General features: G+C 59.0%; 1 protein-coding gene and 1 long non-coding RNA gene across 3 annotated transcripts; one reads left to right on the top strand and one right to left on the bottom strand.

Moving 5' to 3' along the window:
* The first annotated feature begins 1142 nt into the window (after positions 1-1142).
* Positions 1143-21880, top strand: CYP26B1 (cytochrome P450 family 26 subfamily B member 1). 2 transcript variants are annotated; one of them, XM_023251759.2, is made up of 7 exons: positions 1143-1217; positions 2026-2692; positions 6208-6432; positions 15503-15778; positions 16041-16196; positions 17714-17998; positions 18356-21880. In XM_023251759.2, the coding sequence occupies exons 2-7, from the start codon at positions 2489-2491 to the stop codon at positions 18746-18748; spliced, it is 1539 nt and encodes a 512-aa protein (XP_023107527.1). In that variant the 5' UTR covers positions 1143-1217; positions 2026-2488; the 3' UTR covers positions 18749-21880. The 2 variants fall into 2 exon arrangements, with proteins under 2 accessions (XP_023107527.1, XP_003984164.1); XM_003984115.6 differs by lacking the exon at positions 1143-1217 and adding an exon at positions 1849-1972 and having other exon boundaries at positions 2077-2692.
* LOC109498215 lies at positions 7882-12052 on the bottom strand. The gene is made up of 2 exons (XR_002154907.3): positions 11820-12052; positions 7882-11512 (listed from the first exon to the last, which is right to left on the bottom strand). It is a non-coding gene; the product is annotated as an uncharacterized LOC109498215 (long non-coding RNA).
* Positions 21881-22703: the final 823 nt, after the last annotated feature.

Below are 22703 nucleotides of genomic sequence, written 5' to 3'. Positions count from 1 at the left end.
GTGCAGGGGAGGTGTTAAGAGGGGAGTCTAGTTTCGTTTACACACACACCACCCTAAACTGAAGGTGGGATATCAAGACTTCTGCTCTGGGAGTGCGAGAGTGAACGGCAGAGACGAGGGGGCTGTGGGGGGAAAGGACCTACGGGAGAGGGCGAGCCAGGCACTAGCTAGATGATGCCGGGCTTGGCACGCGTAGCTCCATGTATCACAGACACGCAGGAGGAGAGGCCAGATGACAGACGGATGCACAGACACACATATAGCTCCACAGAGAACACACGAACCCGCAGACACACCACCCAGCTCCACAGATGTCGAGCCGACCCAAGGACACACAGGCGCACACACAGGTGCGGCCCCGGGCCACACGCACACCTCACGCAGGCACGCGCGCCGGGCCCTCTGCGGCCGGCTCTGAGAAGGTGGCCGCGCTCACCCAGCTTGTTTATTTACTCATTTGTATCAATGAACGTTTGTACCCGACTCCTCCCGCCTCCGGGTGCCGGGTGCCGGGTGCCGGGGCTGCCGCATTTGTCCTCGGAGCGGGACACTCACCCGGATCGGCACCCGGGGGGTTCCTCCGACGCTGCGGGGGGCGGAGGGCACTATAAAGTTAGGGGGTCCGAGTGGAAGGGCTGCGTCGTGAGCAGCCCAGGACGCGGTCGGGGAAAGGGGAACATTGGCGTCTTGTGGGATGAGAGACATATGCGGATGGTGGTGCGGGCGGGGGGATGGGGAGAGACCTCTGCATCGGAGGTTTGGGATGCCCGGATGGGAGATGGGGGACCCCGGCTAAGGAGAATTGGGAGGAGAAATGTTGGCGGGGGCGTTGAAGGGTCCCGGGAGATAGGAGCCGGCGGGATTCCGCGGGATTGGAGCTTGGGACCCCGATCACAGGTTCAGGGGCTTTCAGCGGCCCTCCATCGAGGGGCAGTCCGGCAGAGACCTCAGCCACTGGGGCGACAGCACACACGGGACTGCCCGGGGCGGGAGGAGGGGGCCAGGGACCGGGAGGGAGGAAAAGAGGGAGGGAAGTAGCTTAGCAGCCAAGCGGGCACGAAGCGAGCGCGCACCGTGTGTGTGTGTGTGTGTGTGTGTGTGTGTGTGTGTGTGTGTGTCTCCTCTCGTCCGTCTGTAGGTGCCGGGCTCAGCGAGACGCCGGCGAGAAGGAAGAGGAGGCGAGAGGTGAACTGAGTTTGATCCTGCGGCGGCTACAAGTGGGTCCCGGGCGGGCGGCGGGCGGCGGGCGGCCGGGGCGGGGCGGGAGGCCGGCGGGCGCTCACACGCTCCGGCCGCCGGCCTTTCACCACGCCTCCGGCTTTGTGAGCGCAGGGGGGGGGGGAGTGTGGGGGGTGGAGTGGGGTGGGGGTAGGGTGGGGGTGGGGTGGGGGGGCGGGCTGGCGGAGCGCCCACGGCGCAGCCTCCCGCCTCTATATAAACACACGCATCGCCTCGCTTTGGACTCAAATTCACATTGAGAGAAGCTTTTAAAACCACCAGCCCTGAAATCCTGCCTCCTGCTTTTCCCCCTCTTTCATTCCTTTTGCCTTCCTTTCTTTTTTCCCCCTTTCTTCCCCCAGCAGCAACTCCAGAGCCGAGAGACTGCGTCCCGGGACGGATTGCCTTTTCTTAATTGATACAATAGCCCAGCTCGGGTTTTCACCTCCTCCCCCAACCCCACCCCGCCTCACCCCGCCCGCCGCCGCCGCCGCCGCCGCCGCCGCCGCCCCAGCGCCCGCCCGGGGCTCTGTCGTCGGCCGCGTCCCGTCCCGGCCGCGGCCCGCCGGCTCCGCACCCGCGCTCCGGCTGCCGCGCCCGCCGCGCCGCCTCGCCAGCCGCGCCCGCCTCGGGGGTGCGCGGCGGCGGCTCTGCGGCTCGGGCGCGCCGCCGGGGGCAGCCCGCGGACGCTGGGCTCGGGCCTCTCGACTCGCCTCAGCCGGGGAGCCTTCCCCTTCGCCCCCAAAGTTTCTGGGTTCGTTGGAATTTTTGGATTCAGAGTTTTTTCCCTTTTTTTTTTCCACCTAGGAATTTGAGGGGAAAACTTTTGACAAATCGATCGCACTTTCTCTCCGCTAGCTCTTACGAGAGAGGCTCCCGCTGGACAAAGTTTTCCAAAGTTTTCCGAGTGTGATGGTTGCGGGGAGAGCTAATCCACCAGCTTGATTCACGGCTTCATCTCACCACCCTCGAGCAGTCCCCAAGCCCGCTATAAGGGAACAAACAAACAAACAAACAAACAAAGTTACACTCCGAGTCTCCTCGAGTCTCCTCTCTCTCTTCTTGTAGGCAATTTTTTTCCTCCCTCTCTCCGCTCCCCTCGCAGCCTCCACTCCCCTTCCCGCGGCCCCTTCCTCCTTCTCTGTTTCGGCTGGAGGTACCAGGACCCCCGGCCGCAGCCTCCCCTCCCCCGCCGTTCGTGTCCCTTCTCATCCGGCCTTCCCCTCCCCCGCCGCGGCCGGCACAGCCAATCCCCCGAGCGGCCGCCAACATGCTCTTTGAGGGCTTGGAGCTGGTGTCGGCGCTGGCCACCCTCGCCGCGTGCCTGGTGTCGGTGACGCTGCTGCTGGCCGTGTCGCAGCAGCTGTGGCAGCTGCGCTGGGCTGCCACCCGCGACAAGAGCTGCAAGCTGCCCATCCCCAAGGGCTCCATGGGCTTCCCGCTCATCGGAGAGACCGGCCACTGGCTGCTACAGGTAAGGGCGCACTCGCTCGGATGCTCTCCGGGGTCCGCTAGCGGCGAGCGCCGGGAGGAGGGAGCCGCGGGCTGGCCAGGGGGCGCCCGGAGCTTGAAGGCACGGGTCCCCGCCCCGCCCCTTCCCTCCTCTTTGCGGGTGCCGTCCGGGCTTCTCCTGCCCGCCTGCGGCGTGGTTTGGAGCCCACTGGCGCCCGGTGCGCAAATTCTGGGAGTTGATACGAGAGGTCCCAGGACCCCAGAGGGCTCCCAAGATTGACTTTCCCCCGTCGCTGGCGACCCAGCAGGGGTCTAGTGGGCTCCCCGCGCGGTGCGGGCCAGAGGGGGCGTCAGGTCGTGAGCCGCTTTCGTCTCCCCTTCGCGTTCCAGGCCCCGGTCGCCGTCGGCTTCCGGGGCTTTGGCGGTGTCCTTGGGACCCGAACACTGAGTCGGGGAGACGAAGGAGCCAATGGCACCCAGAAGTGCCCCTTTAAGACCCCCGGCTGTGTTCCCGCCGCGTCGTCGGCTGCGCTAGGTACAACTGCCTTGGTCCAAGGTCGGAGGGAGCGTGTGTATTTTGTGGTGGGGAGGGAAGGAGGTACCCCAAAGAAGATGAAAAGCCTGAGACTCGAGGGTTCTTGGCTTTTGAGGAAAAGGGTCTATTTGCTTATTGGGTGGGGACACTGTAGCAAGGGAGAGAAACCTGGGATTGGTGTGTGAGATCCATAGAGTGTGTGCATGTTTGTTGCCAGACGCCTCACGACCGCACGCTGCTGGTGATAATAGGGGTGGGCGCGTCGGGAACCAGACTCAGGTAAGGTAATGGGGAGATTAACCTGGAATTAACCTCGTCAAGTGCTAGACAAACGCGTTTGCAAGTGGATACACACAGAATTTTTCCTTTTGGGGGTGAGGGACGCCTCTGGTCAACCGCGGGAAGTGTGTCGTGTTCGCGTGTGCACCGGTGTTTGTCCGGAGGATGCTGATGGCGGTTAAGAGAAGGATGAATGTCCTGAAGACAACCCGGGCAAGGGAGAGGTGGGGCGGGAGGCGAACGCGGAGACCTGTGGGTTTAGAAGTGCGAAAGCAAGGCTTGAAACTAACAGACGCGTGCAATCCGCGCGCGCACCACACTTACACCCTGCCGGCCCCGCCCCGCGCCAAGTGACAGCGGAGCGGGGGCGAGGAGGGTGACGCGCGTTTCCTCTGCGGTGTGGTCTTCCCAAGTCCCAGAATCGGCCCATCTCTTTTGGGGTTGTTCAGGCAGTGGGGAGGGGTTCGCTTTCACCAATAGGGCTACCCACCGCAGAGAAATCCCCAGAGCCTCTCCCTTGCCGCCACACTTAAAGAGTTAACTGCGGCGGTGGTCTAGGCTTTTGGCCGAGAATTTAGGAAATAAAATACCTCATACGGGCATCAGCTCCTGTCTTGTTAGAGCCAATCTGCGGAATGCATGGTCTGTCCCCACCTCCTTTTCCTGACCTTTCTCTGCCATCCAATGTCCCCCTGACCTTTTCTCTGAATCCCACAAGGGCCCCTTGGGGCTCCGTGTCCAACCCGCACAGAAGATGGGAAAAGGGAAGCAGGCCTACACCTCCCCTTCCATCAGCCCGCAGGGCCCTAGACTCCGCCGTGGGAGGGACATGGGGGATGCCTGTAGGAGACCGCTGAAGGGGTTAATGGGAGCCCTCTGAATCCCAGCTTTATTTTTTTGGAGTCATTTATCAGATTTTACGGGGAGACCTCCAAGGGCTCTCCGTTTCCACCGTGCGCCATCTAAACAGAGCCTAGGGCTAAAAATACAACATTTTTGTATAAATTGGACTCGCGGCCCGAGCGGCCGCCCCTATGAAAGTCCTCTTTGTGAAGACCGTGGAAACGGCGGACAAATAACTCTTTATTAATGCCACAAAAAACGCACTTTAATTATAGTTAGGCAGATCAGAGGCGGGAGGGGGGCGGCGGGAGAGAGGCGGCGGCGACCTCGGAAAATTCACAACCCAACTTTTGTGTCGAAAGAAAAGAAAAACAGAGGAAAAGAAGGAGAGGAGAGACGGAGAGTCAGACGGAGCGAGCGAGACGGGTATAGCAGACGGAGGGAGGGAATCCCGCTCCTCAACCCCCCTTGGTCGCACCTCCATCCTCGCCTAGAATTCTCTTAAAGGGATAGACGCCGTCTAGAACCGCGGCAGGGTCGGAGAGCTCTCTCCTCCCCCACAACCTGGGAGTGGGGTGGCGTCCCCCCGCGACCCAGCCCCCCTCCTGGAGGCGCGGGCGCTCTGGGCTCTCTCCCTGTCGCGCGCCCGGGCCGGGGCCGGAGGCGCATGTGGAAAAGTGATTAGGGATCCGGGTTCTGCAGAGTCACTTTTCGGCTGTGCTGGGGTGTGTACACATCTAGTTGGAGAATACTTTTCCGTAGAAGAAAGGAAAGTGAGGAGAGAGACCAACCTAGGAAAAGGGGACCGCCGAGGTGTCCCTTCGGGGGTGCGTGACTCGGTAGGTCTGGAGTCCGCATCCGCACTTCGTTGGCGGCCGAGAGCTACGGCCGGACAGGTGGCGCCCCTCCCCTTCCCACCCGGTGCCGCCCCGGCGGGATAAGGGTTAACGTGGGGTGGGGTGGCGAGTGCCTACGTCAAAGGTGAGCGGGACGCCCCTGCCCCCGCCCCTCGGAGGTCCCCTCGGTTTCCGGTACCCGCGCGGGGGCCCGCTCAGCCAGCTCCTCTGAGAGCCCGGCCGGGGCCGGGGCTGGGGCCTAGGCGTCCTGGGCTCGCGCCGCCGCAGCCGCCGCCGGGGATCCGGTTACCTGCGACAGCCGCCCCGCCCTGCCCCGCCCCGCGGGAAGCGCCTTCCTCGGAGCTCCCGTTCCAAACTCCTGGGCGGCGACGAAAATCCTTCTCAGTTATTCCCAGGGCACATTGCATTAGGAAAATCGCGGCTCTCGGCCTGTGACCCTACCTTGCAGATCCCTCAGAGGGCCGCCGGGTCCCTTCGCGGCCCACCCCTGAGAACGGAGGAAACCCCAACCCCCTTCTGTAGTGACTGCCTCCGGGCACCGACCGCTCACCGCTATAAATAATCTTTGGCCTGCGGCCACCCCGCGGGGTCTCGCCAGCCCGTGGCCGAGAGCCTGGAAATATTTATTCCGAGAGGCTCCGGAGCGTGGGGCGGGGGAGCGAGGGGGAGGGGGGCGAAGGCTCTAGCTTTGGGTCCCGCGGTCCGGGATACCTTTTTCCTCCCGCAAGTCATTACTAAACACCCTCCCGAGGGGTGCCCCGGGCCTCCCGCCTCCTTGCATTATTTATTATCCTCTAGGCCCTACTTCCCAGTTCTTGTGCATGCTATGAAAAATAAAACCTTCGTGCGTGTTTGTGTGTGTGGGGGGGAGGGAGCAGGGGACTGGTGGCCTGAGCGGGGTCCTCCGCCCCTCCCCCGCGAGCCCTTCAGGCTGGGCCTCCCGGACATCTCATCTGGAGATACACGCTCTGAGAGAGGTTTTTTTTTTTTTTTTTTTTTTTTTTTTTTCCGTGGTTCCCGCAGGGTTCCGGCTTCCAGTCCTCAAGGAGGGAGAAGTATGGCAACGTGTTCAAGACTCACTTGCTGGGGCGGCCGCTGATCCGTGTGACTGGCGCAGAAAACGTGCGCAAGATCCTCATGGGCGAGCACCACCTCGTGAGCACTGAGTGGCCACGCAGCACGCGCATGCTGCTGGGCCCAAACACAGTGGCCAACTCCATCGGCGACATCCACCGCAACAAGCGCAAGGTAAGCGCTCTGGGTTAAGAACCCCGCAACCCTGCTCCGACCCTCTTCTTCTCTGTACCAGCCTCGGGTGTAAGGAGTTCGCAGAGCCCGGGAGACGCCCCCACTCGAATCTGAGACCCCATCTGTACACCATGCCAGAGGACCCCGCAGTTCCGTGCCTCGAAGTCTGCGGTCTAGGTTCCAGGCTTGCAGGCCTCCTCTGGGTCTGCCCGTTTGTTGGCTAGCTGTGCCTTTCCCACTACCAGGCCCAGCGGGGGGCTGGCTGTTCGGGGTGAGGGAAGTGGTTTAGAGGGAGCTTGAACGTGCAGGGACTAGGGCGTCCAACGCCTGTCCTCGCGGTGCTCCACAAAATTAAAAAGAGAAAAGGGCAGATGGCGGTCCATGCTCCCAAGGCCTGGAAACGGATCTTTGTAAAACCAAACCTAGCCTTTCTGCCACCGGTTGCTGGATTAAGGTAGACGCGGCAAGCGCTGGGAGCCGAGCACCCTGTGCGAGACGGTCGCGGAGCCTCGCCCGGGAGGGGTGAGATGAAATCTGGGCCACTGCTGCGAGAGCCAGTCTGGATGGCGGAGGAAGGGCGAGGGGTGGGAGAGCAGCGGCGGCGCTGCAGGGGATCAAAGTGCACCTACCCCCTCCCATAAAGAGGAAGAGAAAGTGGGTGTTTATCCTGTGGATTTCCCGAGCGCCTGCAAGAGGCGCGGAGGAGGCGAGCCAGCGCGCACGGAGCGAGCCTCCCCGCCCCCTCACAGGGCTGCGCCGCCGCCGCCGCGGCTCAGAGCGCGGGCGGCACGTGCTGTTTGAACTGCAGTAACCCGAAAGCTGAGCCGCCGGCGGGCGGGGCGGCGGCCCGCGGGCTTAAAGCCGCCAGTGAGGGGGCGCTGCACGACCTCCCCTCCCTCGATGTTTTCCATTAGGTCAGAGGACTCATCCAGGTTTGAAACCTGAAGGGAAGAGAGGCAGCCTCTGATCTTCCCGGAGGAGTGGCAGAGTCCGGGAGGGGGGCGGGTAACGGTGAGCAGCCCTCTCGGCCAGAAGGCCATGTGAAGTGGTCTTTGTGAACGTAGGAATTAATCTTGTAGTATTTGGTGTCTTCTGCACTGCTTGCGACGAGTAGTTCTCCATAGCAGACAAGCAGACAAAAGGCGGCAAAATCTGATGGAAGAGACAACTCCCCCCACCCCCCCCCCACCCCACCCCCGCCCCGCGATAAAGCACGTACTGGAAGGGGCTCCTGAAGTAGTCTTCCCCATCTGCCTCACTAGAGCAGGAAGCAGCTAACAATTCCAGGGGGCAGATGAGGAGTGGCTGGGAGGGGGCTATAGGCTCAGGAATGGGGGGCTTATAAAATGTGCTGGCCATTATTTTTTTCCTAGTCTTTAGGACTCCACCCAAAGCCTGTTCCAAAGAGTGAGGAGACAGCCTGAGATTCAGAAACCCAGCTCCGGGGAGTACGTCTGCTTCCTCATTTTATTTTTATAGAGGCTTTGACAAGAAAAGTTATCATCCCCTTCTCACAGAAGGGGACACAGAGGCTTGGAGAGTTTGAGGGACTTGAACCAGGTCAGGAAGCCAAGAAAGGGCAGGACAGGGCATGCAACACAGGCATCGGTGAGATGAGTTGTTTCTGGGCCACCAAGCAGAGCCCTACTTAGTCCTGCCCACCTGGGCTTGCCAGAAACTGGTGGTTGGGGGTGGGGAGGAAGGAGAAGGCTGGATCAGGACCAGAGTGTGAGACCCTGGGGGTGCAGAGGGCTTGCTGTTGCCTTGTGGTTCCACCCACCCGGTGCCCAACTTGGCTGTGGGCCTCCAGGTGGGGAGGGCCCCCCTGGAAAGCCCCCAGGTTTGGCCCACATTGTCCATTTGGGAGGAGGGAAGGAGAAGGCATAATGAATGCTGCCAGAGGAATGCACAGGGAAGGAAGGGGGAGGGAAGGATAGGGATGGAGCAGGGGTGGGGCCTGACACTGAGAGCCACATCGATGGTCTCCCTCTTTGGGGTACCCTATTCTCTAGTTCCTTGGGGATAGGAGGTGGCCAGAAAGCAGTTCATCCTGACAGAGGCTTGAGAACCCAGGGCAGGGTGCTCCCAGTGTGTGTACTAGTTGATGCTTGCTATGTGCCATTTATATGGATGGGTCCTATGGTAAATGGGTGGGCGAAAGGGTCTCTCCCCTCCCCCCTCCCCCCCACAATCTCTCTAATTCAATTTTCCATAAACTTAGGTTTGCTGAGCCAAATTGAAGGCTTTGGACTAGGTAGACACAGAAGTGGGAATCTCGGTCTTTGCCTCAAGAAGTAGGATCTAGCTGGAGGGACAAGAAGAGAATGAATATTCAGGGGCATATTGTTGGTCCTGGAGAAAATGGCTAGTCTGCAGGACCCCAGTGCCTAGTGGACCGAGCCTGGGCAAGGTCGGGGGTGTGCCACGCACGATGCCTTATCCAGTCCACTCTGTAGTCAGGGACCTGGCTGGTGAGCAGGCCGCTGGGCCGGGCCCAGGCCTGGTTAGGATGTCCTCACAGGAAGTACAGCCCAGGTGTGCTGGGGCCCGGCTGGCTGGCGGGGAACTAGGAGCGTCACTGTTTCCATTGGGGCTGGTGGCCCACCCCTTCTCTGGGAGGTCCGACCAGATGTGCTGGGAAGGGGCTCCTTATAGCCATCGCTGCACTCCAGGTGTTTGCCCTGCTGTCCTGGTGGTCTAGGGCCAAGATGGGCGGGGTTGTTAGGGAGAAAGTCCTGAAAGTCTTGCCCAGTCTAACAAAATCCTCTCTTGGAGAGCCAGGCCTGTGTCCCTATAGCCACTACCTCAGACTCTGTCCCTTCTCTTTTGTAACTTCCCTTCCCCCAGGGGTCTGGGGTGTCTCTGATAATGGGGGAGGGATGTCATCCTTCTTTGTGTGCAGAGGCTGGGGTAATTACCCTGGAAGGGTGGATGGAGTGTGGTAGGGGAGATTGGGGGGAGAGTTGTCAGACACACAGAGGAGGAGTTGGGGGTAATTACAGAAGCTCCAGTGCACAGCCCCACACACCAGAATCAGGCATTTCCTCTTTTCCTTCGGAGATAGGGCCGAGCCTTTTGGCACCAGAGGGTCAGCAGTTTCAGGGCGCCTCAGACAGTAGTAGCCCTCCCCAAACTTGGAGAGCATCCCAGAGAATGCACTTAATCCTGGATTTCTGGTGTCCTGGAGATGGCAGGCATGGCTTTCCCTTCATCTCAGACTCCTGGCTACGGGGACTTCTGTACCCAAGGCTGAGGTGGGGGAGCAGCTCCCCAGGCTTTGGAGGTAAGGATTAAGAAGCCCTGCCTCCCCGCACACCATCCCTCAATGACCTGGCCTTTGGGCCCTGTCTTGGGTAGGAGTGGAGGTCAGGCTCAGGATCACTGCACCCCTCTCAGAGACCCTGTGCACCCTGCAGTCTGTGTTGGGGTAGAGAGTCCAGGAAGTGCTTCAGCAGGAGGGCAGAGCCAGGAGGGTTTGGGGGTCTTTAGGGAAGCCAGCCCAGACCTGCTCTAGATGGCCTTTGGACCAGTGCACAACCTCTGGCTGCAAAGTCTCCCCAGGCTCAGCTCGGGGCAGAAGTTCCCACCTGTACTGGATAGGAGGGTGGGTGGCGCGGCCAGGCAGCCCTGCTACTGAGAGCTCTGCCCCAGCCCCTTGGCAGAGGCACACAGCCTTTGTTCTGCCAGCCCCAGAAGTCCTTCACTCAAAAGTTACTGTAGCAGTAGCCGGTGGGTGCAGGGGCCGCCGAGGGCGCGGGTGGCAGGAGCGGATCTCTCTGAAGGTCAACGGGGGAGGGAGCCCATGGCCAGCCAGCCGCCAGGGCGCCTGGGAGTGGGTGCCTCCCTCCAATTGCCCTGTGCCAGGCAGTGGGCGGGTGGGCTGGCTGGGTGTAGGGTTCACCCTCTCCCGTTTCCCTCCTTTCTCTGTCCTCCCAGGGCAGGGAGGGGTCCAAGGCTATGATGCTGGGGTGTCTGCTCACTTTCCAGCCTTGGGAGACAATTCTGGCCTTGACAGGGAGGGGAGGCTTGGCTGGGGTCTGCTCTGGCCCTGAGCCCCCTGTGCCAGCCATTGTCTCTGTTCAGGATGGCCCAGGCTGAAAGACCGGGGTTAAGAGCGTGCCTCTAGGGGAAGAGAAATGCTGAGAGCAGGAATATAGTAACCAGAACAGCTGGCCTTTTCCTTAGAATAAACTTGGCCATAAAGAAGCGGCCCCTTAGGGCTCTTAGATAAATTCAGAGCTCCCGGGATTGGTAAGAGGGTGGCTCGTGGGGTTTGGAGTGGTGGGAGATGGGGTTCCCTGCCGTTGGTGAGTGTGGCCAGTCATGGTCTGGACTGTGACATTGGGAGAACCCTTCCCCCCTCGGGCCTCAGCTTTCTGAGGGGGTTTTGCTATGGCTGGAAGAAGGATGAGTGTCTCGGCAAACCTAAACCTTCAGATTCTGTGGCTTAGGTATCTGCTAAGGGCTGCTCTCCCTCCCCCACCATGTGCTTTTGTCCTGGGGACAGAATTAGAGCTAGAGTCAACTGGGGGACAGACCCTCTGTTCCCATAGTTGCTGCCCAGAAGCATGCCCAGGCTGGGGGGTCTGGGCTGGCCCCTCCCAACCAGAGGGGCTGAGACGGGATTGGCTCAGGAGGCCGCCAAGGTGAAGTCCAGGCCCAGTGGAAATGCCAGGCATCTGGGAAGATGACGTCCTCTCTTGTCCTCCCCCTTACTTGAGTTTAAAGTACACACCTTGGCGTCACCCCTGTGCTGTGCGGACAGCTGCCTCGGAGGCTGCCTGCCCTCTGTTATTCTTTCCACTCCGCAGGCTGTGGCTCCGGTGGCTTGGCTTGGCGGGGTGGCCTGCCCAGGCCCCCACCCTCCTGGGCAGCCGCTTCCATTCCTCCCAGTCTGAGTCACTGGCCCAAGGAGTAGGCTCGCTCTCTGACTCTTCCCGCTCCCGAGGCTGCCTGTCCAGAGGCTGTCTGTCCGTCTGTGCATTCATGGCCACCAGCTGAGAAGGGGGAGGCTATCTGGCTGAGCAGGTCAGCAAGCAGGGCTCTGGGGCTCCAGTGTGCCACTCCTCTCCCAGGGGCTCTATGTGAGAGGCAGGAGGGGGAAGCATGTATAGAAACAATTATGGAGGATTTGAACCTTGCCAAGCCCCCTGGTGTCCCACCCCTACCCCCTCCCATTCAGGGGAGAGAGCGAGAACAAGGATGTAGACCCTTGAGCCAGTTGCTTTGCTGGAGAAACTGATGGGGGTGATGGAGGGTTTCCAGGCACGCCCTCCAAGGCGAGAGCCCATCCTGCGCCGCGCCGCGTCTGTGCCTGGGAGTTCTCGGGTCTCCCGTGACACTCTGCTTTCTCTGTCCCGGCACCAACCCTGGTGGGAAGTCCATACCTGCTGTTCCCTCTGCAGGGCTTTGCCTGGGCCACAGCTGGTTCCCGATGACCTTTGTCCAACATTCTTGGCTCACTTTTGGGAATTCCTAGGGAAGCCCCAGAGGGAAACAAAGCAGCTGTGGCTCCTGTTACAACTGTGGTCAGGGCAGTCGGCTCTGGGGGCTGGGAACCCTTCCTCTCTTCACACCGCGCAGCTCCGCTGGGCGCCTTCCCGTGTGCCCGAGTCCTGACCCCGCCCGCCCGACGTGGCCCAGGCCTCCCTGTGCCCTGGCCAGCACCTCCGCCTCCTCCTGGCCTTTGTGGTGGGTGGTGGTTTCTGGGCTGCCTCGGCTGTGGGAAGTGCCCTCGTTGTTAATCCTGGGCACCAACCCAGAGATGAGGCCCGGGAGTTTTCCTGGTGCCTGGGAGGCCCTGATGTCTGTGGAGCCGCTGGGCTGGAAGCAGGGGCATGGACTGGATGACCTCTGAGCAAAGTCCTCTGGGCTCAGAGCGCCTGCAATCTCCCTTTGCTTCACTTCTCGGTTGGCCATTTTCTCCGCCTCGGGGGGCTCTGAGAGGAATCATGGGTGAGATGGCTAGGTGGAAAGGGACCCAAGAACATCCAGTTAAACTTCTCATGAAACCAGTGGGGAAACTAATCCCTAGAGAGGACAGTGACCTGCTGGCTGCCACTGATGAGTCAGGGTCAAGAAAAGAACCCTGGACCTGGCTGTAATTCCCTTTTCAGAAGCCCCAGCCCAGAGGCTTGCAGGTGCAGGGTGGCAGAGGGTTTCCTGGGGATCATTCCCAGCTCCCCATAAGGACCCCTGTCTTCCTAGAGGTGACGTGTGGACCTCTTACCCTCGGAGTCCATCTGCTTAGTCCCAAATCCCCCTTGGTCCTCCTGCCCTCTTTGGACCCCAAGGTGTGAGAAGGAGCAGTTCATCTGGCCATCACTAGAGGGCGCAGGGAATGTAACCTTTGGGGCAGGGCAAGGCAGGGCAGGGCAGGGTTCCTCAATGGGTCACATCTGGCCAGTCCTTAAAGTGCAGTGGGGGTCCTCAGAGCGCCTCCTTTGGTAACCCTGGGATGGCCCCTCCTGGGCCACTGTAGCCTGCTTGGAGTGCGTGCATGGGGGCCTGGTAGGCCCTTACCAGGTGACTCATGCAGTGCCAGATTCTGGACTCTTTCAAGGGGACGGCATCTACTTTGGGACACATAGATACTGGCATTTATGTGCTCTGTACATTGAAAAGAACCACAGAGCTCACGTCTTTCAACCTCACCATTTTATAGATGAGGAAACTGAGGGGCTGGGGGGCGTGATTAGGCCATGGTCACACAGTAAGTTGGTAAGTTAAAACTCAGGTCTCTGGATGCCCAGTCTGCCTTTGCAGAGTCACCACTCCACTGCATATTAGAGCGTAGCTGGCTTTGACACTGACCAGTCTAGGTCTGCATGGCCTCTGTCCTGTTATCCACCGCCACATGCCCACCTTTGGGCTCAGGTCTCCTGGTGCTGGGAGCCTGGCCAGCCCTTGCCCCCATCCCCTCCATGACAGTACTCAGTTGGCCCTGGACTGGCTGGTCCTAGGCCAGGTGTGGCCTCCCTCTCCCTGCCTGCCCCCACCTCCAGTCTCCTCACTGAGGCCTGGTAGCCACAGAGTATCTTTCTGCCTCCCTGATGAGCATTTTGCTGTTTTGTAAGGGCCCTTAGTTGGCCAGCACTGGGCTTTGGGGACTGGGCCCCATTCCCACCCCATAAGAGCCAAACTTGGAATCCTGAGGACACGGTGTGTGTGTGTGGGGGGGGGGGTACTGAGGCAGAGAGCACACTGCCTTTATCCATAGCCCTCTGAAGAGAATAGCAGCTGAAGTCTCCCTTGTATATTCCTGGGACCCCCACAACTGAGCAAGGTGTGAGTGACCCATTCAGGCCCGGGCTGCCCTTGGCCACTTCCCATCATCCTTTTTACATTTCAGCTGTCCCTTAATAGCAAGAGCAGCCCCGAACAGTGCTGGCTTCTCTGCCCCTCACTGGCCTCCTTCCCTCCCTCCGTCTGCCCACCGGGAATTTCGGAATGAAAGTGCTATTGTGAATGCCTGGCTGGGCCACTGAAGGGCCAGCACTGTTATTTCTGCAAACCAGCCCTCCCATTAGCCATGCAGGGCTGAGGCCAGGAAAATGTTACCTTTTCCTCCTCGAGCTGACTGCAGGGGAAATTCTCACATTTACAGTTTGTGCGGTGGTTGTGTTTGGGGGACAGGAGGGGAGGGTGAGCGCGTGTGTGTGGTTTGCGTGGGTCAGGGTAGGGGGGCTAGAGGAATATTTGTCTCCTTCTCCTGTGCTGTCCCTCCCCTCTCTGCCTTCCCCAGTGACCTTTCCCTCGCTGTTGGTGGAGGTACCCCCTTCTGCTCCGGACTCTTGGAGGGGATAGAGGATGTTGGTTATGAGTGGGACACACAGGCGATCAGTAAATAAACTAACGTTGTCCCCTCTCCTGTACACTGTGGTCACCAGTGTGAAAACTGTGCTGGGGCATTTGGGTAAGGAGGGGGCAGAGGGTGTTACTGAGGAAGCAGGAGGATGGAAAGCAGAGAAGGTGGAAATAGGGACTCACTGGCTACTTAAAATGGACCAGGAAGATGCAGGGCACTAAAAGAGCTTCTGTTTGGCTTTGTGATCTTTTGGGGTGGAAAATCTTGCCCCCATTCCCCTGCCTCCAGGCCTGGCCACACTGAAGACATTTTTGTGGCATAGCTATTAACAGATGGCCTGGGATCTGCACCCAGTAGGTGTTTCCCAGGGAATAAGAGCAATTTGGTCTCAGGAAGTCCTGCCTGTGGTCTAACCTCAGACTCTCTTGTCCTCCCATCAGTGGAGAAGAAGAGCCACCTAGTGCTTTCCATCTCTTCCTCAGCCAGTCCTCGCACCTGTGTTCCACTCCTCCTGGGCGCTTCTGCCCCTGTGGCCTGGGAGTTTGGGAATGGGTTCCTGTCGCGGAGGGGCCAGCTCCTCCGCAGCCCTGCCCAGCACCCCGTTGCGTGCTCCCCAAAGCTGATACAGCCACATCGCCAGCAGACCTGCTGGCGGCTGGACTGCCCAGTCTGCAGGGCATTGCCACTGTTTGGAGCGCATGCTTTTCTGGGCGTCAGGAAAGGAGAGAACAGCTCACATCTCCATGTGATGACATGGAAGGTCCTGACTTTGAATAAAAGTGCCCACGAGGGGCGCCTGGGTGGCTCAGTCGGTTAAGCGTCCGACTTCGGCTCAGGTCACGATCTCGCGGTATGTGAGTTTGAGCCCCGCGCCGGGCTCTGTGCTGACTGCTCAGAGCCTGGAGCCTGTTTCAGATTCTGTGTCTCCCTCTCTCTCTGACCCTCTCCCGTTCACGGTCTGTCTCTCTCTGTCTCAAAAATAAATAAACGTTAAAAAAAAAAATTAAAAAAAAAAAAGTGCCCACGAATGGTGTTTTAAGCCTGTCCTTCCCCTGGTTCTGCCTCAAGGCACAGGCAGCAGGAGGGGCTTTGGAGGTAGGCGAGCCAGCAGGTGTTTGTGTCTAGAGCTGGAAAGCAGAGCTCGATTGGAGTGGGGACCCAGAGTCTCTGTGGCCACTGTCCCGGCTGCATGCTTCAGTGGGGCCCCCTGGGAGCCGAGAGGGCCGGCACGAGCGCCTCTTGCCACTGTCCCCTGCCCTCCAGGTCTTCTCCAAGATCTTCAGTCATGAGGCCCTGCAGAACTACCTGCCTAAGATCCGGCTGGTGATCCAGGACACGCTTCGCGCCTGGAGCAGCTGCCCTGAGGCCATCAACGTGTACCAGGAGGCGCAGAAGCTCACCTTCCGCATGGCCATCCGTGTGCTGCTGGGCTTCAGCATCCCCGAAGAGGACCTTGGCCACCTCTTTGAAGTCTACCAGCAGTTTGTTGAGAACGTCTTCTCCTTGCCTGTCGACTTGCCTTTTAGCGGCTACCGACGGGTGAGCACTCAGGGCCTGGGAGGAGAGGAGATGGGGCATCCATGAACCCACTTGGAGTGAGATGGTGGCCGACCACTAAGACGCTCACTGGTCACACAGACAGAGGGGAGGTGTCAGCGGAAGGGTGGGGGTGGAGCCTTCACCTGCTGGTCTCTGCAGCTTAGGTGGGAAGTTCTCAGAGGAGTCCTTTCCTCGTGGCCCTCCCGGCCGTGGGAGGGGGCCCTTCCTCTTTGGTGACCAGGCGGCCTCCTTCTCCCCTCAGGGCATTCAGGCACGGCAGATCCTGCAGAAGGGCCTAGAAAAGGCGATCCGGGAGAAGCTGCAGTGCACCCAGGGCAAGGACTACTCGGACGCACTGGACATCCTCATTGAAAGCAGCAAGGAGCATGGGAAGGAGATGACCATGCAGGAGCTGAAGGTGGGGGCGGCCTCCCCAGTGGTCAGCGCAGGCACCCCATGCTCTGTTTCTACCCCTTCTGCTCCCGGCCCACAGGGACTGTCCCTGACCAGCTGTGGTGGCCATCACTGCTTGGGGCTGAGGCACTTGACCAGAAAAGAGACCGTGTCCCCGTCTGCTTAGTGTGCAGACTGATGGGGATAGATGAGAAGCATCCGCAGTGGGTGGTACCGCCCCCCACCACAGCTTCTGTGCACCCACACTCTCCATCCCACTCACAATCCCATCCGCCATTTAGGAAAAGGTCCTGAAAATTGGCCCCTAGAAACCCCGCGCACATTTGGTGTCGGTGGCTTCATTGACCCCCTCGACCCCTCGACCCCCTCCACCTCCCGGTATTCACCATTTCAGTGCATCATGGTCCCCAGAAGGGAAGCCACTTGCGTGAGGGCAGCCTCAGTCCTTGGGGAGGAACAGGGAGATTTGGACCTGACTCGGGTCTCCTCCCATCCTCCCAGCCTTTTCAAACTGGTGGCACTCAATACCGTCCCCAGCCTGTCTGGTACTCGCTAAGCCCAGTCAGGCTGCCAACACCAAGACTGTCCACGCTGGCCTCCAAGAAGGGCTTCCTGCCCGCCCCTTTTTAGGGTGGGTGTACCACCTGAGGAGGGATTCATCAACTCATCCTGGTCTCGACTCTGCCACCCGCATGCCCGCCAGGTGCCCACGGAGACTTCCTGAAGACTCCGCCATCCCCACTGTCTGTGCTCACCCTTAGTCTGGCTCCTGCTTTCCCCCTGGCGGGCCATTAGGAGCTCCAGTGACCTTCCCGTTTGACAAGAAGTGTTGTGCCTCGTAGGTGGTGCCACGGCGAGTCAGAAACCCAGGTCCCTTCCCTCTCCTCTCTAGGCCTTCACGTGTAAAATACAGGGTTCGGGATGAGGCGACCCGCTGAAACCTTTCCCTGGGGTACCCAGTGCCCAGGTGTCTTGCTCCGCTGAGAACCCTGATGGGGTCTGAGGCTTCTGGGGGCCACCTCCGCTCAGCCCAGCACACGTCCCCGTGGGTGTGGTCCCAGGTCACCTCCCCAACCCCGTCAGTACTCCTGACCTCCTACTAGATGTCCTGGGGATGGAGGAAGGGGCTGCGGCTGCCAGCTGGAAAGCCCCAGTGTAGACCCACCCTGCTCGCCACGCCGGGCCTGGCTCCTTGAGATTTGTCCTTTTTCTTCTGTGAGCTCACTGCGCTGATTAGGCCTGCTGGGGCTGGCTCTGGAATCCAGCAGTGAGGGAGAAGCAGCCCCGCCCCAAGGGACTTCCAGGCTCGTGCCTCTGCCCTGGACTGTAGCAGCTAATTCTCCTGCCCAGCCAGGGGACTGGCCCTGTGTCTGACCCGTGTCTGTTGTGGCCCGGATGCCGCAGCAACGTGAGGCTCAGAGGCAGGCCCAGCTAGACGAGCCTGGGGCACGGGGGATGCCGGTGGAGCGGGGCTGCCCCCGCGCTGGATCATCGCCGATGCCTCTCTCCTTGCCGCTGCAGGACGGGACCCTGGAGCTGATCTTCGCAGCCTACGCCACCACTGCCAGTGCCAGCACCTCGCTCATCATGCAGCTGCTGAAGCACCCAGCCGTGCTGGAGAAGCTGCGAGAGGAGCTGCGGGCCCAGGGCATCCTGCACAGTGGCGGCTGCCCTTGCGAGGGCACGCTGCGCCTCGACACCCTCAGCGGGCTGCACTATCTGGACTGTGTCATCAAGGAGGTTATGCGCCTTTTCACACCCATTTCTGGTGGCTACCGTACCGTGCTGCAGACCTTCGAGCTTGATGTGAGGCTGGGCCCTGCGGGGCTGGGGCTTTGGGGATCCTTGGGAACATTGCTTTGGGGGTGGGGGCTGGCTGCTGGGAAAGAACAGCCTTTTTGTCGGGGTACTTCAGTACCCAGATGCTGGGTCAGATGAAGCTAACCCGGGTATCATAATGGAAGTTGCATGTGGCCATCTGTAAACAAGAGACAGGACCAACATGCTGAGGGGGGAGCTGTGGGGGGAGGGGGTGCCACAGTGGGGGGCCTCTAGAAACATCTGGACCTGTGGGGCTGGCAGGCAGAAAGTCATCTGCCCTCTCTCAAGACCTCCTCCGGCTTTCACCACCATACCTCACCCCTGCCCCCGTCTTGCCTCCAGGGTTTTCAGATTCCCAAAGGCTGGAGTGTCATGTACAGCATCCGGGATACCCACGACACGGCACCTGTGTTCAAAGACGTGAACGTATTCGATCCAGACCGCTTTGGTCAGGCACGGAGTGAAGACAAGGACGGCCGCTTCCATTACCTCCCGTTCGGCGGCGGCGTCCGCACCTGCCTGGGCAAGCATCTGGCCAAGCTGTTCCTGAAGGTGCTGGCGGTGGAGCTGGCTAGCACGAGCCGCTTTGAGCTGGCCACCCGGACCTTCCCCCGCATCACCTTGGTCCCTGTCCTGCACCCCGTGGATGGCCTCAGTGTCAAGTTTTTTGGCCTGGACTCTAACCAGAACAAGATCTTGCCAGAGACGGAGGCCATGCTGAGCGCCACAGTCTAAACGCGCCTGGCCCATACCCCCACCTCAGCCCAGCCAGGCGGGGTGGGGTGGGGTGGTGGTGGTGGGAGGCACCAGAAGGGTCGAAACCTGTGTGTGGGAGGGGGCGGGAACGTGGGGAAGGGGGAGCGGCCCCCCATACCTTACCCTCCCCTGTTTCCTCTCCCTGGCAAACCCTACCCAAAGCCACAAGGGCCCCGTCCTTCCAGGGGAAAGGCTCTTCTCCTGGCTCCTACTTCTCTCCAGTCCCTCCAGTTCCCACCAGCTTAGCTTCTGGGAAGGGGCATGGCGGGGCACTCTGCATGCCCATTACAGTGTTAAAAGTCAGTGGCTTGGCTGTCGCATTTGCTTGTCATGGTCTGAACTGGTCCCCCCTCTCCCATTTCTTTTGGGCCCCTTTAGTCTGAGGACGGGTGGTTGAGGGGGAGGGAGGAAAAGAGGTGCCCCGTTTGGGGCTCTCTTCAGCACCCCCTCCCTTCCTGCTTTGACTCAGACTGGTAGAGTGCCCCTCCTGGTGTGGCTGCCCAGGAATAGCATACTGGGTAAGAGAACACGAGTCACCCTTGGTAGAGTGGGGGGCTGCAAGCAGCCTGCAGGGGCCCCACCCTGTTGCCAGTTTGGACATTTGAAATTACCTATTGCTGCTACTTTTTCTCTCTCTGACCTTGGGGCAAAGGAGCCCCAGGCCCTGTCCTCCCAGCACCCTCCCTGGTGGCCCTGGGCATGCGCACTGACATCCTCACCTTCCTGCCAGGCAGCCTTGAGCCCATCCTACTTCCCTGTTACACACATGCCCAAGGCCTTTGGCTCATGGGCTGCCCGCTGCCCCTCACCCCGGACCCTCCCCACTCCCCCCATATTTATTCACTTATACAACCGAATCTTGGCGTTCCCGGGGACTGGAACAAGCATCTCTTCTGTCCCCAGCCTCCTTCCCAGCTGTCCAGGGCAGGGCTTCTGCGAATGGGTCCTCCCACCCACGGGCTCCAGACCTTCTGTGGGTTCAACCTCAGAGCCTCACACTCCGGGTGAAGTCCAGTGCCTCCACCTTTGCCCCCTGGCGGTGGTGGGGAAATGGCCCCCTGCCTCCCTCCCTGCTCTGTCAAAAACCCTGTTCACATGGGGATTTGGAGGCTGCCACAAGCTCTTGCTTGGCCACTGTTCATCCCGGTGCCCCCCACTCCTCCTAGTGAGCATGGGGAAGTATACGGGTTCTTTCCTCTGACAGGGAGCGAGGGCCCCTGTTGTCCGTCCCTTGACCCTCACCCTTGGCCCTTTGCCCTTGGAAAGATGTCCTTGAAGTCCCACCCACCTCTATGCCACTGTCTACTTAGCCCAGCTCAGAGGTGTGGGGACAAGATGAAAGCAAGGGGAGGTGAGCGAAGGAGGCGGCCCGTTCGCTGCGCTGACTCAGGTCCTCTGCCGTGGTCTGGAGGCAGCTGCAGGGGGGGGTGCTGCAGAGCTGAGGAGGAGGGTACGTGCGATTTGTCAGAAGTGATTTGGCTGAAAACTGGCCAGTCAGGGGATGACTGGGGGACAGAGGAGTGGTTCCTGCCACTGGCATTTTGAGTGTTGGAAATTTGGGATGCCTCCCGGGATGGTTTTGGGGGTCTCTGGTGAGTCTCTAAGTGATGTTGTCTGTTTTCAGATTTTTCTTGGCTTTCTGTGTTTCTCTATTGGATTTTGATGTTATATAAAATCGACGAATCATCTTTACAAGAAAATCAAAAACACACAGAAGAGACAGAAGAGTGCAGGATTCCATTCCCTCCAGTTCCCTCTCTGTAGCAGTGGCTACTGTGGCCGCTGAGTGGCCCCCTCATGGTGCTTGCAGACCCCCACCCGCCCCCACTCACATCCTTGTGTGGTAGGCTTTAGGGCAACGGGTTCCTGCCTGGTGGACCGCTCTATAACCCCTGTTCTCAAGTGTTTCATTTGGTTCCTACATTTTCGCTACTAAAAAACAGTGCAGAACAGGGGCATCATTGGCAAAGAGACATTTTTAAAATATTAGCAAAATCTCTCAATCCACCCCCCCCACACACACACACACATTCTGAAAAACAGGCAAAAATGTGTCAAGACTCATCAACGCTTGCAAAATATCTGCATGGTGCACCAGAATTTCATACCCATAAAAAAGCCCAGTGTCTGCAAGGTTCCTGGTCCATTAAGCTGACCCAGCTTGTCCTGAACCCGTCGCTTTTGACTGAACATCTAGGAAGGCAATAAGTGCTACTTCAGACAGGAAGCCCACCAGGCCTGGCCCTGGTAAGGGGGTGGGGGGTCCGGAGGGCTCTGGGAGGCATCAGTGGCCTTCTCTTGGGGTGACCAGCCTGGGAGGGGCAGAGGGGAAGTCGGAGGGGGTCCCCGTGAGGAGGAAGGAAGGATTATTTACCCTGCTGGGTCTCAAAGGCAACAAGAAGGGAACCGAAAGAAGCTCTTGACTGGCTGACAGGAGGGTCCCAGTGTCGAAATTCAGCCGTCTCTCCTCTCTGTGTCCATCCGTGTCCGTGTGTTTCTTGTATAGGCTCTGTAGAGGTAGCGCTAGATGGGTGATGTTTCCTCACTTACCATTCCTAACTATTGTAACTTGACATTAAAAAGGCAAAACCCCACAACCCTCTTCCTGCCACGGGCTTGCAGATTGAAGCACTTTCGATGTTGGGCGCTGGCGTTTGTGTTCTGGGTACCATCCTGACCCTGCCCGGATCACTATAATATTATTTTATACACAAAACTTTTTTTTTCATAAATGTTATAATTTTGTGTCTGTCTTTATAAACTATTATAAGTACTATTTTTGTTATAATTCAAAATAGATATTTAGTATAAAGTTTTTGCTGTTAAATATTTGTTATTTAGTAAAATATGAATTTTTTTCTCTATTGTAAACATGGTTCAAAATATTAATATGTTTTTATCACAGTTGTTTTAATATTGAAAAAGCACTTGTGTGTTTTGTTTTGATATGAAACTGGTGCCGTGTGAGTGTTTTTGCTGTCATGTGGTTTTAATCTGTATATAATATTCCATGTTGCATATTAAAAAAAAATGAATGTTGTGCATTTTGTGATTTTGGAAATACTCAACCTGGCTCTTTTATAGGCTTCCATAATAAACCGTGGGGACTCACCCTTGTTTGCCTGTCTGGTCTCTGCATTCTCAGCATTGCTGTAAGGGTCCTCCCGGCCACCCACATGCCCTTCCCCTATGCCCACCTGCCAGGCAGGAAATTCTTCCCCACAACCAAGCTCACCATTCCTTGTGCATAGGCGCAGAGAGGTCCGTGCCAGTGCCCTGGGAGTAGTGGGTTCCCCTGGGTGGGGAGACATGTAAATGTACGGCCACTGGTCCCCATACATTGGGGGATGGGGCAGCTGGGTTGTCTCCGCTGGCCGACTGTGGCCATGACCAGCTTGTCCGGGAGTCTCATTGCTGGACGAGGCAACCCAGAGCCGAGGCCCCGTCCTCAGCGTCCGTCTTGAACAAAGACACTGATATCCATGGCCACCCGGCAAATTGGGGAGCAGAGTTCAGTTCTCCTGACTTCCAACCTCGTGCCCTAGAGCACTTCTCAAAGCCTATTTCATGGGTGTTGTAGGAGCAAACGGGTTCCCTGATTAAATACGTTTGGGGAAAGGGTCAAAAAGGGTTGGGCAGATTCCTCCCTGCAGGACCTCCCGGGCCCTTGAACCTGAGGGCGGGCGTGCTAAGCGACTGCGTGGGTCACAGGGCTCCCCAAGCCCGTTTGACGATGGAAACCGTGTCCTCTTTCACGTTCCTCACACTCAGATAAAAGACGCTCTGCAACCTGACTCCCAGAGGGCAAAGGTGAGGCCAGCAAAGGGCGAGACGTCCAGTGCTGGGACAAGGAACTCTGAGGGTGGTTTTCAGGACTGAGGGGCTGGGGTGGGTAGAGAGGGCCTGGTACTGTCACAGGCAGGGCCTCATGGTA

The sequence above is a fragment of the Felis catus genome, chromosome A3, assembly GCF_018350175.1.
Source record: "Felis catus isolate Fca126 chromosome A3, F.catus_Fca126_mat1.0, whole genome shotgun sequence".
In the NCBI taxonomy this organism is placed as follows: Eukaryota; Metazoa; Chordata; class Mammalia; order Carnivora; family Felidae; genus Felis; species Felis catus.
The sequence above is the reverse complement of the archived record's forward strand: the minus strand, read 5'-3'. Positions and strand labels throughout refer to the sequence as shown.